Source organism: Diabrotica virgifera, chromosome 6 (assembly GCF_917563875.1).
Source record: "Diabrotica virgifera virgifera chromosome 6, PGI_DIABVI_V3a".
Lineage (NCBI taxonomy): Eukaryota > Metazoa > Arthropoda > Insecta > Coleoptera > Chrysomelidae > Diabrotica > Diabrotica virgifera.
Window position 1 is genome coordinate 162,017,228 of NC_065448.1, and position 17,869 is coordinate 162,035,096.

General features: G+C 31.2%; 1 protein-coding gene across 2 annotated transcripts in view; it reads left to right on the forward strand.

Moving 5' to 3' along the window:
* LOC126886408 (SH3 domain-binding protein 5) overlaps nucleotides 1-17,869 on the forward strand; it is an 87,517-nt gene that overhangs the window by 33,310 nt on the left and 36,338 nt on the right. The window contains exons 2-3 of one of the 2 annotated variants that reach the window (XM_050653342.1): nucleotides 760-931; nucleotides 10,277-10,342. In XM_050653342.1, coding sequence (XP_050509299.1) covers nucleotides 760-931; nucleotides 10,277-10,342 — 238 coding nt within the window. The remainder of the gene's footprint in view (nucleotides 1-759; nucleotides 932-10,276; nucleotides 10,343-17,869) is intronic. The other variant, XM_050653343.1, reaches the window with a different exon arrangement.

Below are 17,869 nucleotides of genomic sequence, written 5' to 3' on the forward strand. Positions count from 1 at the left end.
GGTTTTCTCGAATTTTGAAGAATTTTCGGCGAGAAAATGGCAAATCTATCTTTGCCATTCAAAAGAGTAGAAAAAAATACACTAAAAAAATTATTTCGCAGCTAGCCAAAAATTATCTACATAACCTAAAATTTTTTTGAAAAATTCAAAAATTTTTGCTGAGCTTAATTTTGATCCGAAAAATCTGAAAAAAATCAATATGTTTTTGGGCATAAAAATCTATATTCACCAATTTTTTCACAGTTTTTAAAGCAAAGGTTCGCTCAAAAAAAATGTTTTTCGAAAACACATTTTTTTACGATAGGGGACACCTGCGGCCACGTAGGGAGCTAAAATTTTGGTTAAGGGGGTTTTTAGGTATGTACTTTCGATTGCCCTATCCCAAGTAAGAATCGAGCCGAGTGCAGATTTTACCATCTTATCCCGCTATAGCCTTTGACATAATCTCGGGTCTGACGAGGATATGAAAAATAATTAAAAAAGATAAAGGCAATTTTTGTTTTTATTTGATTCAGAGTTGGACCACCATCTCCATATAGCCTATTTCAGCATCCCATGCATCCTCAGTGAAGCTATGTAGTCACAACTCTGAAAGAAATATCAACAATCCTGCCTATTTAAGGGAAACCATCGCGATGCAATGATTACACCTTTTGAGACGCAATCCAGCGACATCTCTCGCAATGCGAGGAAAACAACGAAAAGTCCTAGATACAAAGTTTACTACTTTAATTACTGAAAAATAATTACTTATTACAGATCCAGCATGGCAGGAAATGTTGAACCATGCCACCCAAAGGGTTAATGATGCTGAGAGAGATAGGGGGCTTGCTGAGACTGAGCACAGGATTGCTTGTGTAAAACACGACGCTGCAAATGCCAAGGTACAAAGTCTACAAAAGGAATTGAAACGAGCAATAACAAAAAGCAGGTAACACATCAATTAATTAGTATGTATAAAAATATTGATTATGTTTATTATCATCCTAACAGAAGTGTTGATACACAATAGAAATTAATAAGTTAATAGTTTCCATAAATGTTGTTCTGAAGCTATTTTCTTGTGGCATCTTATGAAATTTACTATTTTATTTGGGAAATAAGCCACAATTTAAGTTTGAAATTAAAGGGCCTAGCCGGGTAAGATGATGAAAACTGCCCTCAACTCGATTCGAATTCCATATAGGTCACCGTTTAGCACCTACAGTGAAACTCACTTTCTGAAATTTTTAGCCCCCTAGGTGGTCATGTGACCCACCTAGAGTCTAATTAGAGTTTTTATGTTTTTATTTTTTATCTCAGCCGCATCGAGAACTAGCGAAAAACTTTAAATAAAAAAGATGTAAGCTTTAAAAAGTTCTGTCAGAATTTTTTTTTTAATTTTTGGCGGGAAATTTATATTTTAGAACGATTTTAAAATTTTAAGTGAGTATAAAAAACTAACTAAGACATTCGTTTTCACGAAAAAAATATATAACGTGTATTTTTGCATAATATTTTACCCTGAATTTTGTCAAATTTTTAAAATTGGTGAAACGTACCTTTAAAAATAAAAACCGCATTTCTTCGTTTTTTTTTCGTTTTTTGATACAATTTTATACATATTTTTCAAAAAAGGTAACATCGGCACTAGAATAGGTAAAAAACTGAAAAATAATTGGGGTTTGCTTAATAAAAATTTTGCGATCTATTTTCAAGATACAAGATTGTTGAAGAAAACAAAATTTTACACATTTTTTACGATTTTGCCGAAACTACTGGCAAAATTGTAATAAAGTTTGGCGAGTTTTAAGAGATAGTTGTTGTGCATTTTTTGACATACAATTAAGACTTTTATATTTATCATTGGCGCGCATAGGGGTAATGGTCTGAACTTTTTAAAGAAAACAGATAGTACGCCACTGACATATTTCAAATTAACAACCGTTTTTGAATTCCTCGTTCAATTTGTGACAAAAAATCTATCTTCCTATTTTTTCATACGACGCGCCATTTTTATTCAAAGTATTTGAACTTCTAGTAGTTTCTACATCTACATAAACTCGTAGATCCATTATAAAAACTAACTCGAATACTTTGGAAGCGTTAAGATATTTTATTTTTTGCAGCAAAACGGCGCGCCGTATGAAAAAATGAGAAAATAGTTTTTATCACAAATTGAATGAGGAATTCAAAAATGATGGTTAATTTGAAATATGTCAGTGGCGTACTATCTTTTTTTCTTTGAAAAGTTCAGACCATTACCCCTATGCGCGCCAATGATGAATATCAAATCCTTACTTGTATGTCAAAACATGCACAATAACTACCTCTTAAAATCCGCCAAGTTTTACTACAATGTTGCCAGTAGTTTCGGCAAAATCGTAAAAAATGTGTAAAATTTTGTTTTCTTTAACGCCCTGTATCTTGAAAATGGATGGCGTTACAAAAAAAATGTTTATTAAGCAAACCCCAATTATTTTTTAGTTTTTTACCTATTCTAGTGACGGTGTTACCTTTTTTGAAAAACATGTATAAAATTGTATCAAAAAACAAAAAAAAAACCGAAAAAATGCGGTTTTTTATTTTTAAAGGTGCGTTTCACCAATTTTAAAAATTTGATAAAATTCAGGGTGAAACATTATGCAAAAATACACGTTATATACTTTTTTCGTGAAAACGAATATCATAGTTATTTTTTTATACTCACTTAAAATTTTAAAATCGTTCTAAAATTTAAATTTCCCGCCAAAAATTAAAAAAAAAATTTTTCGGACAGAACTTTTTAAAGCTTACAACTTTTTATTTAAAGTTTTTCGCTAGTTCTCGATGCGGTTGAGATAAAAAATAAAAACATAAAAACCCTAGTTAGGCTCTAGGTGGGTCACATGACCACCTAGGGGGCTAAAAATTTCAGAAAGTGAGTTTGACTATATGTATATGCTAAACGGTGACCTATATGGAATTCGAATCAAGTTGGGGGCAGTTTTCATCATCTTATCCGGCTAGGCCCTTTATTTGACGTTTCAACTTCCCTTTCGCAAATGGTTATCAAAATACAAAACATTAATAAATTAAACAAATTTTCTTTTTGTTGTTTGGTAAAAAAAATCTTCTAATTATATATTTAATTTTATTTAACTCATTCATATTGACAAATCAGATATATATCATACATTTTATAGAAGACAACTTTTAAATGATATTTCCAATATTTTTATGAGTCCGACTTTATTGGAAGATAGTTCATGCGATTACATGAAATCAACTTTAACTTAATAATATCCATCAGTAAAATCATATCGTGAGATTTGTGGTTAAAAAGACAACCACATACAATGATGACAGTAAAATTATTCTCGTGTTAGTGATTCCATATATCAATAATAAATATTTGAAATTAATGAAACAAAGATAAAATTATGACACAATATAAGAGAAAAACAAGTAATCAACTGTTTTTACTTGTATATTCCAAGGAGTATAGGATCAAAGGCTTTAAAATAGGGCTTTTCATTCACAGTCATTTGTTTCGAGCTTCTGTCATGTGTCACATAATATTAATATATCTACGTCATACGTTATTGGTAATAACAATGATAGAAACCAAAGACGTATGGCGTAGATATATTAATATTATGTGACACATGACAGAAGCTCGAAACAAATGACAATCGATGAAAAGCCCTATTGCTTTGTCATGTGAACTTTTGATCACTTTGATTTTTAATTTAATTCAGTTTATTAGAAAAAAAAATGAAAATGGCAATCGAAAAGATCTGCCTAGGAGAAAGAACAAAAATAGGCAAAAAGTAAAATTTTGTGTAAACATTAAGTACCTACCATTTAATAGTCTAAGAGCTAGTGAACCCTCCGACTAACGGTCTTCCTGTAAGGCTAGAAATTTTTCTAGTGATAATTCATAGCACGCCAAGGCTAAAAACCATGACCTGGCAGGCATCAGCCCTGCACGTGTATCTACCAGGTGAATCGAAAAGTGCATAGTTTAGGGGGAAAATAAACTTTCTCCTGTAAAGTTTAAATTTAAGTATGTGTTTGAGTAAGTCATTTAAAAGAAATGTGTACAATGACAGGCGATTCTGAACAGCACAAGACCTTGCCAGGCGAGGGGGAAAATTAGGGGTTTTTGCTAAAATTATTTTTTTTGCATCTAACAAAGTTTTTTATATCTGTGGCAAAAAGTTTATCTAATGCCATCCCCTCTTTGTGAACTACACACACACACAAAGTTTTTTTAGGTTTTTTGAATCATTCCAAACAGAAAAGGTCTCTAGTGATTTTTCTCTTAGGTTAATAGTTATATAAGCGATTAAAAATTTTAAAAATTGCCAAATCGGCCATTTTTAACCCTAAATCTGACATTTAAATAAAAATTTCAATGTTGCCAAGGTAGGCAGATAATCTTTAAAAATTGATTAATGAAATCCCGAAGAGTTTTTTGCAATACAATATCGAAAACCCCTTTGTTTTTTAATTGCTAATGAAGCGGGCGCGACACTGTAGTATAAGTGAGGACGTTTGAGTTTGCATAAATTCATTTACAGTTGAGTCCGCGAGTCTTTACCCGTGCGTCATCATTTAAAGCATACGAAATAAGTCGGAAATTTACTGAACGCAACGGCAAATGGATATTATTCCGATCACGGGTTATTATAAAATTTGACGTTATCAAATAAATAGAATGTCAAATTTAAGTTTTGCTTTAAAATTTTGGTGCATCATTACAGCTACATTTGAAGTAGCTTAATAAATTATTTTATTATGATTGATTAATAAATAAATAAACAATTTATAAAAAAATGCAATAACATATTTTCTTTTTGTTATTTTATTCACTTTGGCGGAACCTTAAACACAAGCATTCAACTGTGTCAACAATGAGGTTAGCTTTGTACGTCGTCAAAATTTATCTTAAAATAACATAAACTTATTACAAAATTTCTAACTCCAATATAAAATTAGTTGTGAAAACAACCGTTTGTATACTATAAAAAACTTCAAAATGCAAAAACTCGACAAAATAACAGCAAAAAATTCAACAAACTGACAGCCACAAAAGTAAACAAACCAAAACGTCAGAAATTGTACTTAAAATATGTGAAGACATCCCCAATCGTCTTTCTTTGTACCTATCTCTTTTCAATACACTGAATCTTAATCGTTCATAAAAAATAGCATGTGTTTTTACTTAAATAACAGGCGGCAGCTGGTTTGTCATTAATTTCATGCGTGCAAGAGAATGATGCTAAATAAAAAGTATGTGTTTTATCTCACCAGGTATTAATGACGCACGGGTAAAGACTCGCGGACTCAACTGTATATACAGGGTGTACTAAATAATAATGTCCGATTTAGGGTTAAAAATGGCCGATTTCGCAATTTTCAAAATTTTTAATCTCTTATACAGTGTGTCTGCGTAACTTGGAACCATATGGGAAACTTTTTTAATATTAATTTTACGAAAAATACTTATTCTTTATAAAGTGCTCTGCATAGCCTAAAACCTAAGACGCAATCATCAGATATCAAATTTTATAAACTGTATACGAGGTATGTCAAAAAATATGAATTTTGCTCAAGAGTAAAGTGCCTTTAAATTTCACAATATCGAAAAATGTCATTAAGAAGAGTTGTTTGTAATTAAAAATTATGTTATAATCTGCATTTATATTCTTCTAATTAAAAAAATTTTTTGAAAATTTTCCTCAAATCAAGGACACCCAACATCATTTCTTTATGATAGCTCCGTTAATATTAATTTTACGAAAAAAAATTATTCTTTATAAAACGTTTTGTATAGTCTAACAAATAAGATAAAATTATAGATATTAGATATTAAATTTTGTCATTTTGGAGTAGGAGAGGAAGACCAAAGAAGACGTGGGGGAGACGATTAGGCAGGACACGTTGGTAAAGGGGATTAACATTGATATGACCCAAGATAGAATTGTATGGAGAAATGCAATTAGAGAAGCCGACCCCGCATAGGGATAAGGCAAAGAGAATGATGATGAATTATTCTTATAATTAAATCATCATACAGTACCTCATATCACCTTACATTCTATTTACTTTTTCATAGATTTTTTGTACAATATGAGAAAAAAAAATGAAAAACTAAGATTTCATAAATATAACTAAAAAGGAAGTTGATCTTATTTATTAATACTATTCTTCCAAACATTTTCTTTCATGCATCTGCATCGAGATGTACAGGAAATCTCAGCTTTTTTACATATAAGTAAATAAGTTTTTAGAGCAAATTTTACAGTTACCTACATGGTGGTACTAGGTCTGTTCTTCGAGGCATTAAAATTAAAACTTTTTGGGGCTTCAGAATCTCATTATCTATATGATATCCATATAAAAGTTGATCTAGTTCTTTTGCAGCAGCATCAAAAGGCACGTCAATTGTGTGTACGCCGCCACATAAAATGGTCGTTTTAGATGCAGTGATGATGCTGCAAATTAACTCGATCCGCTTTTATATGGATATCATATAGATAATTAGACTCTGAAGCACCAAAGAGTTTTAATTTTAGGACTAATTATTTTTAATGTCTACAAAAAAATGCCTGTGAAAATTGCTCTAAAATCTTATGTAGATGTAAAAAAGTTGAGATTTGTAAAAAAGAAAATGTTTGTAAAAATAGTATTAATAAATAAGATCAACTTCCCTGTTAGTTATATTTCTGAAATCTTAGTGTTGCATGTTTTTTTTTCATTTAGTACAAAAAATCGAAGAAAAAGTAAATAGAATGAAAGGTGATACGAGGTACTGTATGCTGTATGATGATTTAATTATAAGAATTATATGATAAAATTGTATTAGGATCTTCAAAAATGAAAAATGAAGATAGCGTATGCACATATAAATTATAATTTGTATCGAGAGGTTAGCGCGCGAACCTTCACGCTGTGAGCCGATATTGCGCTCCAGAGCGCGCTATTAAAATATCGATATCTTGGCCAAAAATAAACCTACGAACATTTTTTTAAAGCTCAAAATGTTCCTTTTGAGTTCTTCTATCATTAATGTTAATTAAAGTGTAAATGTTTATTGCTTAAATTTGCTTAAAACTTAAGAGAATTATAACTTCAAACGGATACAACTTCATCACAAATAAAGATAAAGTAATTTAACAAACATTGTCGGAAGTCTATGAATGAAGCTTTAAAATGAGACCTTGTAAAGCTCATTTACATACGTAGAAGCCGAGTTACGATCGGAAAAGCTTCGAAAAATAATTATTTTGTAATTTGTAATTTGCATTACTCACTAATTTTAAAATATCTTGAGTTCTAATTGTTGGGTTTTAGCTTAGTAAACGCCATTTTCAATGTTTTTTTATTAAGGAACAAGTTTCATTTGAAAAAAAATTATATCTCTTAGTTTATGAGCTAGGCTAGAGCCTTATAAACAATTAAATTGTTTTTAACAATTTTTTGACCACTCGGATCGTAATCCACCCTCGAAATTCGTAATCAGCACCCAAAAATCCGTAAGAAACCGTTGAGTCTGCCCATCCGAATTGAAAGGCTACAGTGACCTCTATTTGGCGCCTATACTAAAGTAATTTTCTTTGATATCAATAAAATATACAAAAAAATTGAATGTCTTTCTCCCTTTCTTTTATTGAAAGTGGGGATAATTTTGACTATTTCTGTACCATTAAAAATTTTGTTAAATGTAGGCTGTAGTATGAGTTCTTCTGGTATAGAAAGAATAGTGATGTTAGAAGAGCATATTCTCAAGAGAATATTCTCGAGAACGAGAATATTCTCGGCCAGAAAATTCTCTCGAGAATATTCTCGGAAAAATTTTTCTATATTTTCAAAAACCGAAACAAAAATAAAAACTAGATACGGGTCAAATTATTATAATTTAAAAAATATATTGTTTTTGCCAATCCCATGAACCACTAGCAAGTGCAAAGTCACAAAGTTACAGTGTCAATATTTATTGTTTTGGTGCAATATGTATTAACGTGCCAATATTTAGAATGGTGTTCATTTAAGCAGAGAAGAACAAGTTAAGGAAACTGAGTTTGCTGAAATAATGGCAGATTTGGCACTTTATCGGTCTAAGGAGGGATTTTTTGGAAAACCATACGTTGTAAAATCAATTGAAAAACTAGACTTAATCATATGGTGAAAATGTACATGTTTCGGAACAAAATTAACTAAAATAGTAGTTAATATATTGAGCATGCCTTCATCCAGTACAGTGACTGAAAAAAGTTTCAGTACTTATGGTTTTTTTATCCACTCCTCTAAAAGAAACCGGCTCACTGCTGAACGGGCTCGCAAGGTAACTTTTATTGCTCACAATTTAAAATTGTTAGACGTAGACCAATCCATGACTGAGCTGGCCACTCGTGAAAAACAAAATACCACAACTCGTCAGTACATTGAAATGCAGATTGTAGATGACTAGGATGAGCTAATGATAGAAATAGATTCTGAATCTGAGGTCTCATCTTTTACCATACCACATCGATTATTTGCTGTTACGAAGAAAATTTTATTTTCTTATCAAAGAAATTTTGTGTTTTCTGTTGTTTTTGTATTTTTTATATACAAAGAACACTGTTGTTTCGTCTCATAATTTTGTATATAAGATCATGATTTGGGGTTCATTCTCAGAAAATTCTCCATGTCGAGAATATTCTCGAGAATATTCTCGGGAATATTCTCCGATTTTTCATTCTCGATAATTTTCCAACACTAAGAAAGAAACAGGCAAAATGGAGATAAAAACAGAGTGCGACAAGCTTACTTGTTCTCAATAGAATTGCTTCAGAATTGCAACTGAATAGCTTCAGATTAGGAGAATTTAATTATTTTGAACCAACAGTAATTTGTAGCAGTTAATATTTAGTCTATAGTCTATACAAAGGCAGCTAATAATTTATTAATTCTTTTAATTTATAGAAGACATCGTTAAATCATATTATGTTTTAAAAAGAATAATTTTGTTACTAGTAGTGTATTTTTGCAGTAGTTGTTTTTAAAAACACTTCCAGAATACTTAAATGAAGGTAAACTGCTATACCTAATTGTTATTTTTTTTATAAACAAAAAGAGCTGGAGGACCTGGCATGAAAAAACAATTTGGTGGAATAGACGTTAGATTATTAAGTATCAGTGAGTTAATATTTAGAAGTTGGTGACAAATGTGTCTGATATTAGATGGAATGGGACGTTTCATCGCCGCCGGTTCATCGCCGCCGTTTCGATGCCGCCGGTTCATCGCCAGTCCATTTCATCGCCGGCCGTTTCATCACCGGCCGTTTCATCGCCAGTTAGTCAGTTGATCTTGTATTATGGGAGATGACACGACACGACGTTAAATTCAGTTCAAAACTTATGACAGATAAATAGATAAAAAATATTATTATATTAATTTACTCTTCTATTTCGACTTTCCTAAATTTGATACTAAACAGTATTAAATTTGTAGTGTTAAATTATATTTTATATTATAAGAGTTTAAAAGGCTATTAAAAGATTAAGTATGGCAACGGGAATGGTCATATCTCGCATTTCCTAGAATTCCTAATTAATACTAAAAATAAATAATAAATGTAACTGTCGAAAATTTGTCGAAAATTCGGAAATATATCAGTTAGAGATTAACTGACTGGCGATGAACCGGCGGCATCGAAACGGCCGGCGATGAATCGGCCGGCGATGAACTGGCGGCGATGAAACGTCCTAGACCCGGCATAGGTAATGATAAATTCAGGAAACTGATTAATCATAAAATAAGAGAATTCATCAAAATATAAGAAATTTTTAGATTTATCAATGCACAAAAGACTTAGACACAAGAACAAATAAGACGAAACAACCATATAAAAGTCCATATTGGTATTATAAACTGGAGAGTAACAGAAGAGAATGGAAAGGAATTGTAGAGTTACATTAATTAACTATAGAATCAAATAACCAGAACCAGTTTGATTTCCCATGAAAAATTAATCAGAAAAGCTATAAAAGTGTAGCAACCATTCCATTAGAAATAAAAAGGTTGTGATGGTTGTTACTCAAAGAATCCAGTCTATCTGGCATTGGAATCTTTTATAGCTCTATTCCTCTCTACTGCAGTTATTGTTAATCATATTGCTGTATACTGCATCAAGTTTTGTAGGTAATAGCAGAACTGCATATAACTTCTAACAACATAATTATTCTCATTCTCATCCATGTACAATTCATGTTTTTATTTATTACCATTTTTCTTATTTTTTATTCTTTTTTATTTTTTCCTTAGTTTATCCATTCGAAGGTCTCTTATGCAAATGAGTAACATTTTATCACAGCATGAGTTGATGTTTTTGTAAGTAATTTTATGTTTTTAATAACTATCATATTGAAAGCTCAAGTATTACGCCAGAATTTAACCCTAGGTTCCAATAAATAGATAAAGACTTTGAGTAACTGTTTTTGAAGATTAGTAAAAGGAAAGTTAATTTTTGAAGTTATTCTTCAAGAATTTTCGTGGACGGGATAATACAGCCACGAATAACCAACAGATTGAAAAAAAAAGAAATAAATTTACTATTTTCTGTACACAGAATGTAATCTATTTCAATTAAATATTTCTTGTCCATATTCATTTTCTCTGCAGAGCTTTTCTTTATAAATTCCCTTCGTAGGAGAAATAAATGAAATATACAAAATTACTTAATGTACGTGTAATGTACTTGAGCTTTCAACATTATTCTTTTTTGATTTTATTATTTATTTAATTTATATTATGTTTTTATTTGTGGTTATTTATTATTATATTTTAAATTGTGTAGTACAACATTTTCTAGTACTACATATGTAGCTTTAATAGACGAGATGTACAAGATAAAATTGTTGTATTAAACAGACATCTTACAACCAGGATATTCTTCTTCTCTCTAGACGTCTTTTAGCATACAGGGCCAAATCTGAAAATGCGGTGGATGGGAGAGCATTTCGTAGACCAATTCGACCAATTTTGCCATGATGACGGCGTAGGTGTTAGCCGAAGCGTTGTCATGGTGGAAGAGTACTTTTTTTCTTCCCCAATTGGGGCTGTTTTTATGTGAAATTAGACATCGAATCGGCCCAATTATGCGGCATAGTAAAGCCCTGTGACCCATTTATCCATAATTCGAAAAAATGTCTCGAATAAAGTTAATTATTTTTACGTAAGAAATCCAAATCTGCAATAAAAAATGGGGGTTCATATTTAAGATTTTAAAGCAACCCCCCACCCCAGCTGTTGTGTTTGGTGTCATTCGATAGATTCTTGAAAAATATTGAATACGTGTTTTTCAGTTTTTCGATCTGATGTTCATTTCACGAAATATTCGCCTTTTTTGTGAAACTTTGTGACTCACCCATTTAGTCCAGAGAAATAAGATTTTTCTCTTGACACATCCCCCTCCAGGCCGAAACCAAAATTTTTAAGTAGTATCGACATCTATATTAATAACCTTTATGTTTCCTGCAACCGATTTTGATGATATCTTCTTCTTCAGGTGCCATCTCCGCTACGGAGGTTGGCAATCATCATAGCTATTTTAATTTTTGAGGCAGTAGCTCTAAATAGTTGTTTTGAGCTGCATCCAAACCATTCTCTCAGGTTCTTCAGCCATGAAATTCGTCTTCTGCCGATGCTTCTTCTGCCATCTATCTTTCCCTGCATTATGAGTCGCAGGATGCAATACTTCTCGCCCCGCATTACATGTCCGAGGTACTGTAGTTTTCTTTCTTTAATTGTAAGTTCAACTTCCTTCTCTTTACCTATTCTTCTCAGTACTTCATTGTTCGTAACTCTATCTACCCAGGAAAGCCTCATAATTCTTCTATACGTCCACATTTCAAAGGCGTTAAGTCGTCTCATTGTCTCTACATTTAACGTCCATGATTCCAGTCCATAGTATAGTACACTATATACGTAACATTTTGTTAGGCGTACTTTAAGAGCTAATGTTAAATCTTTGCTACATAGGACGTTCTTCATTTTCATAAAATTAGAACGTGCTTTCTCGATTCTGACTTTGATTTCTGCAGTGTAGTCATTATTTTCGGTTATAAGTGTCCCTAGGTAAGTGTACTTTTTTACTCTTTCGATCTGCTGGCCCTCTACTATCAAGATTTCGTTAGTATTATGGTTGTTTTTACTAATTTTCATAAATTTCGTCTTTTTGATATTGAGAGAGAGTCCGTACTCCCTACTACACCTTACTATTTTACTCATGAGTCTTTGCAGGTCTTGTAGATTATCGGCTATTATTACTGTATCATCTGCATATCTGATGATATACATAGTTATAAACAAATTAAGATCAAAAAACGGTAAATCTTCACTTTTTTCGTCTACAACAAAAAGGTAAGCATTTTAAACAAATTTGAGAGTAAGAAACTCATAAATCGTCTAAAAAATTTCAATATGGAGTTCGCTGAATATGTCTTTCCTTATTGGTTGCTTAGAAAATTGCAAAATAAATCATAAATTTTGAGTTTTTATAAATATTCATAACTTATGTAAAAATTAACTTAGAACCTTCTTATTACACCAATTGCTGAGACTTCTGGTGCTTAAATTATATTTTAAATTTCAAAGCAATTGGTCAAATAGTTTAAAAGCTATTTAATTTGTTTATCCCAAATTCATTTTTTTTTCAACACTCTAGGTCAGAAAATTATGAGGTTACAGTAAGACTTCTGACAGCTTATGGAAGAAGAACATTTATACTATTGACTTATTTAAAAAAAAATGACAAAAAGTAATTTTAAACAGTGTAAAATTATTTTGCAAAAACACGTCGATTTTTTGCTTACTTATCAACAATTAGAATAACTTTTTAACCGTTACCCGTAGAAAAATTATTTTTTCATATTTGGAAAGATTGAATTTTTGTACACATTTAGAAAGAAAAACAATTGTCCTAGGACAATTAGGGACGAAGTTAGCCCCCTTTTTTTAATTCACATGTTTTTGCAAAATAATTTTGCAGTACATATTTAGAATTATTTTTTGTCATTTTTTTTATTAAATAAAATAGTATAAATCTTCTTCTTTCATAAACTAGCCAAAGTATTACTGCAACTTCATCATTTTCTGACTTATAGCGTTGCAAAAAAAATTAATTTGGGATAAACAAATTAAATACCTTTTAAACTATTTGACCAATTGATTTGAAATTTAAAATATAATTTAAGCACCAGAAGTCTCAGCATTCCGTGTAATAAGAACGTTCTAAATTAATTTTTACATAAGTTATGAATATTTATAAAACTCAAAATTTATGATTTATTTTGCAATTTTCTAAGCAACCAAGGATAGACATATTCAGCGAACGCCATATTGAAGTTTTCTATACGATTTATGAGTTTCTTACTCTCAAATTTGTTTAAAATACTTAACTTTTTGGTTATAGACGAAGAAAGCGAAAATTTACCGTTTTTTGATTTTATTTGTTTATAACTATGTATATCATCAAAATCGGCTGCAGGAAATAATATATAGGTTATTAATATAGATGTCCATACTACTCAAAAAATTTGGTTTCGGCCTAGAGGGGGTTGTGTCAGCAACAGGATATTTTTTTCCTTATTTCTCTGAACTAATTTCCTTACGCCCTTAATCGTCAGATTTTTGAAACATACACTGTTGTTCATATACTTAACTTACCTTGTCTTAATCTGACGTTTTCGAATTCTTCTTCGGGTAGATTTTTTACGCAGAGTTAAGAATTAAGAGATATGGTAGGAGTACATTTACAGGGTACAAGGTTTCTCCCCATGTGATTTTCTGGCGCGCTCAAGTAAAGCCTGATTCTCATTGGACGTGCAAGGAACCGGACCGGCAACGGCAAGGCACGGGCAAGGTTTTCGGTGTCAATTCACACTGCGAAAGACTTGCCGCGGGTTAGTTGCTTTGTGTAGTGAACAATGTTGAAATTGAACGTTAATAAAAATTGCTCTAATATTAGACGAAGAAACAGAAAATGGAAACAAATATTACAGAAATAGAAAAATATGTTGTTGGGTGCATAAAATGCTAAAGAAACGCATAGAAGAAGGAGAATTTGCAACGTTACACTCCTAACTTTTAGACGATCAGACAAAATTGAAATATAACCGAATGACAGTGGATGAATTTAACAACTTATTGATGCATATTGAACCATAATATTCAACCTAGTTCTTGAGTCACTCATCAGAAAAACCAATGTAACCAGCCATTTAAACACCAAGACAGTACAAATTACTGCATATGCAGACGATTTAGTTCTACACTTTAACACGACTAACGGAAGCATTCAAAAACATTGATCCTGAAGCACGAAAAAGGGATCTTTAAATAAACGAAGCAAAAACGTATTACATCACCGTCAAAAGAACACCTGACAATGAAAATTATATCACAATAGACAACTATACTCTTGAACATGTGCATGCTTTCACATATCTGGGCACAGAAATCAGAAAAATTCCGTATTCCGTAAGAAGAAGGATCGAAATTAATGCACATATTTCCAGAGGAGAATCGTACATACTATGCTATTCAAAGATTGATGACATCGAAATTATTAGACAAAAGAACCAAAATGACTATCTACAGAACATTGATTAGACCCGTAGTAACCTATGGTTGTGAAACCGGAGTAATGACGAAAAGGGATGAAGCCCAACTCAGTACTTACATTCGAGAGAAAAATACTGAGAAAAGTATATGGCCCGGTGCAAGAGGAAGACGGCACAGTAAGAATTAGGAGAAACAACGAGGTTACTGAATTGAATGAAGGTTACGCTATTGTACAATTTGTGAAAAGTCAAAGACTGTCATGGCTGGGACATGTGCCGAGAAAAGACAATGAATAAACAACAAAGAATATATTGCAATGGAAGCCGATAGGAAGGCGAAAAAAGGAAGGGCTAGAACGAGAGGGATGGATGACGTGGAAGACGACCTGGAAACAATGAACATAAGACAATGGAGAAAAAGTACACAAGAGAGATCCGAATGGAAGAACATAGCCAGACAGGCAAAGACCAGGGTTATGATGCCAAAAGAAGAAGAAAAATAGGCACATATGGAGGGACCTCTTCAAAAACAAAATACTTCTTTTTTCTATCGTCTCTATAAAATTGATTCCAAACAACCACGATTGCAGATTGCTTGCCGGTAAGGTATTTACACTGTCGTGACCTTCACGACACATGCTAGTAGCCTGGACAGATTATCGGTGAATAGGCCATTTTTTGGGAAAAGTTATTTACCAGCAATATTATTACTGGAATCGAATCTTATGATTCTATACAGAGTGAGTTTTATGTATGGAAACACTCAATTATCTCAAAAACGGCTTAAACGATTTTTATAGATTTTGGTAGGTATGGGTTTTCTAATGCGGCCGATATTATAGTGCTAATTACATTGTTGTCATATTTTCCGTTTTTCTGGAAATCTAATGAACTTTCTTATTTCAAATAGAACACCCTGTATATTTTTTGTGTTTTGAAGTCCCTAAGAAATACTGATAATTTTTCATGTTATACTCCCTATACCTAAATACCATAATTTCGGAGTTATTGCTACATTTATTTAAAAAAAAATTAAACAAATTATAAAAATCAATTTTTTTTGACCCGGGTAAACACTATTTTAGGTTGTTTGGATCATGGGGAACAAAAAAGATCTTTTATAATTTTTCCCTAAAATTAATCGTTTCCGAGTTATAAACAATTTAAAACTGAAAAAAAAATCGAATAATGACGATTTTCAAGGTTCATGAACACATAAACAATTTTATTTTTGAAACTACGAAGTACCCAAATTCAACCTCAAGCCCTATTTTATCAGATACCGATAAGTAATTTAAGATTGTTTTATTTTAAAATTTTGTAATTTTAAATGTTAATGCAGCCCGATCGCCCGTCCTCTCATATGCACTTCATTAAATATTAAAAATCAATGTTTTACAATAAAAAGAGACAAAAAATCTTATGCCAAGCTATCAGAAGAAGAGTTGGGCTTACATTTAGGTACTTTATAATTTCAAAAATTATATTTTTTACTTGTGTTTTAGAACCTTTAAAATCGTCATTATTCAATTTTTTTCGGTTTTAAATTGTTGATTGCTCGAAAACGATTAACTAGAGAAAAATTACAAAAGACCTTTTTTGTTCCCAATGATCCAAAGAACCTAAAATAATATCCTTCTGGTCCGAGAAAATAGATTTAAATTTTTAAATTTTTAATTTTTTTTAAAATAAATGTAGCAATAACTCCGAAATTATGGCATTTAGGTATAGGGAATATAACATGAAAAATAATCAGCATTTCTTAAGGACTTCAAAACGCAAAAAATATATAGGGTGTTCCATTTGAAATAAGAACGTTCAGTAGATTTGCAGAAAACAGAAGATCTGACAACAATGTAATTAGCACTATAATATCGAACGCATTAGAAAACCCCTACCTACCAAAATCTATAAAAATCGTGCAAGCTGTTTTCGAGATAATTGAGTGTTTCCATACATAAAACTCACTCTGTATATTAATAATATAGGTATGCAAAGTCCGCAGATGGTGTGCTACTTTTTTTATAAACAAAATGGCGCCCGAAAATCGTGTTTTTTCAATTTTTGCTCTATAACTCCAAAGATTTTAACTTTACACCAAAAACACCCAAATAAAAATTCACCGTAATTAAATTCTGCATAGAAACTGGTTTTTCACACCGGAAAATGCGGGTTTTTCCAACAAAATCTTTAATTCTCAACTACAATTTTAGATAAGTAATTGTTAATCAATAATTAAATATCTTGGTAAAATAAAAGCTCCTTTCGCATAGATTATAATTCCAGAAGCCGATGGAAATAGAATGAACAGTTTAGCAACAATTGAATTGTTAATTAAAAATTTACGGTCACTGTTATAACCACAATAATTATGATATATAAGAATACTTATGATTTTTGTATAAAAAACATTGTACCTATCTAATGTAGTTTACAGAATTGAAATTGGACTATTTGAACGGCCTCAGGAATATTTTAAAATTACAAACAATTTTTTGGCTTATAAACAAATAGAATATCTCGGGAAATATTAAATTAAATTAAATCATGAAAACGGTATTGGAAAAAAAACGGCAGGACCCTTCTTATAAAAGAAAAAACGTTTAATTGTGATAAGTGGTTCCTGAGATACAACCGGTCAAAGTTGACCGGCATTTACGGCAAAGATATAAATAATAAGATCATATTTTTTAAACCATGACCTTTTTATTTTTGTCCTCTTTCTCTACACCAATTTTCATATCTTTAAAATACTCATAACATATATTATTATAATAAAAACTATCGACATTACGAGTGAAAATTGCCAAAAATAGCAAAATTCCAATCAAAAATTAGGTTGGAGAAAATGTAATCTCAAAGTTCAAAATCGGTATACGTTAAAAAAATGCATTTTTTCAGCTTCCCATGGAGCAATTTTCTTCATTCTTTGTTCCCAAGTAACTTGAGTAGAGCCATCTAACCAACGCATTGTTAAATGTCAAAGTTGCTTTTGTTTTGTTATAATAAATTAATTTATTTATTATAACAAATTTTTTTAAGTTGTTTAAATAAAAATTGTTTAAATAATTATACAACTTTCAAATGAGAATATTTGTGTTTTTAACGTTAAAAGGTACACTTGCAGTAAGTTTATCTAAAAAAAGTCTGCAACTGGAAAAATATATAGTTTTCTTTTCTTATAAATAAATTAATCTATTATAACAAAACAAAAGCAAGTTTGACATTTAATAATGCGTTAATTAGATGGCTCTACTCGAGTTAGTTGGGAACAAAAAAAGAATGAAGAAAATTG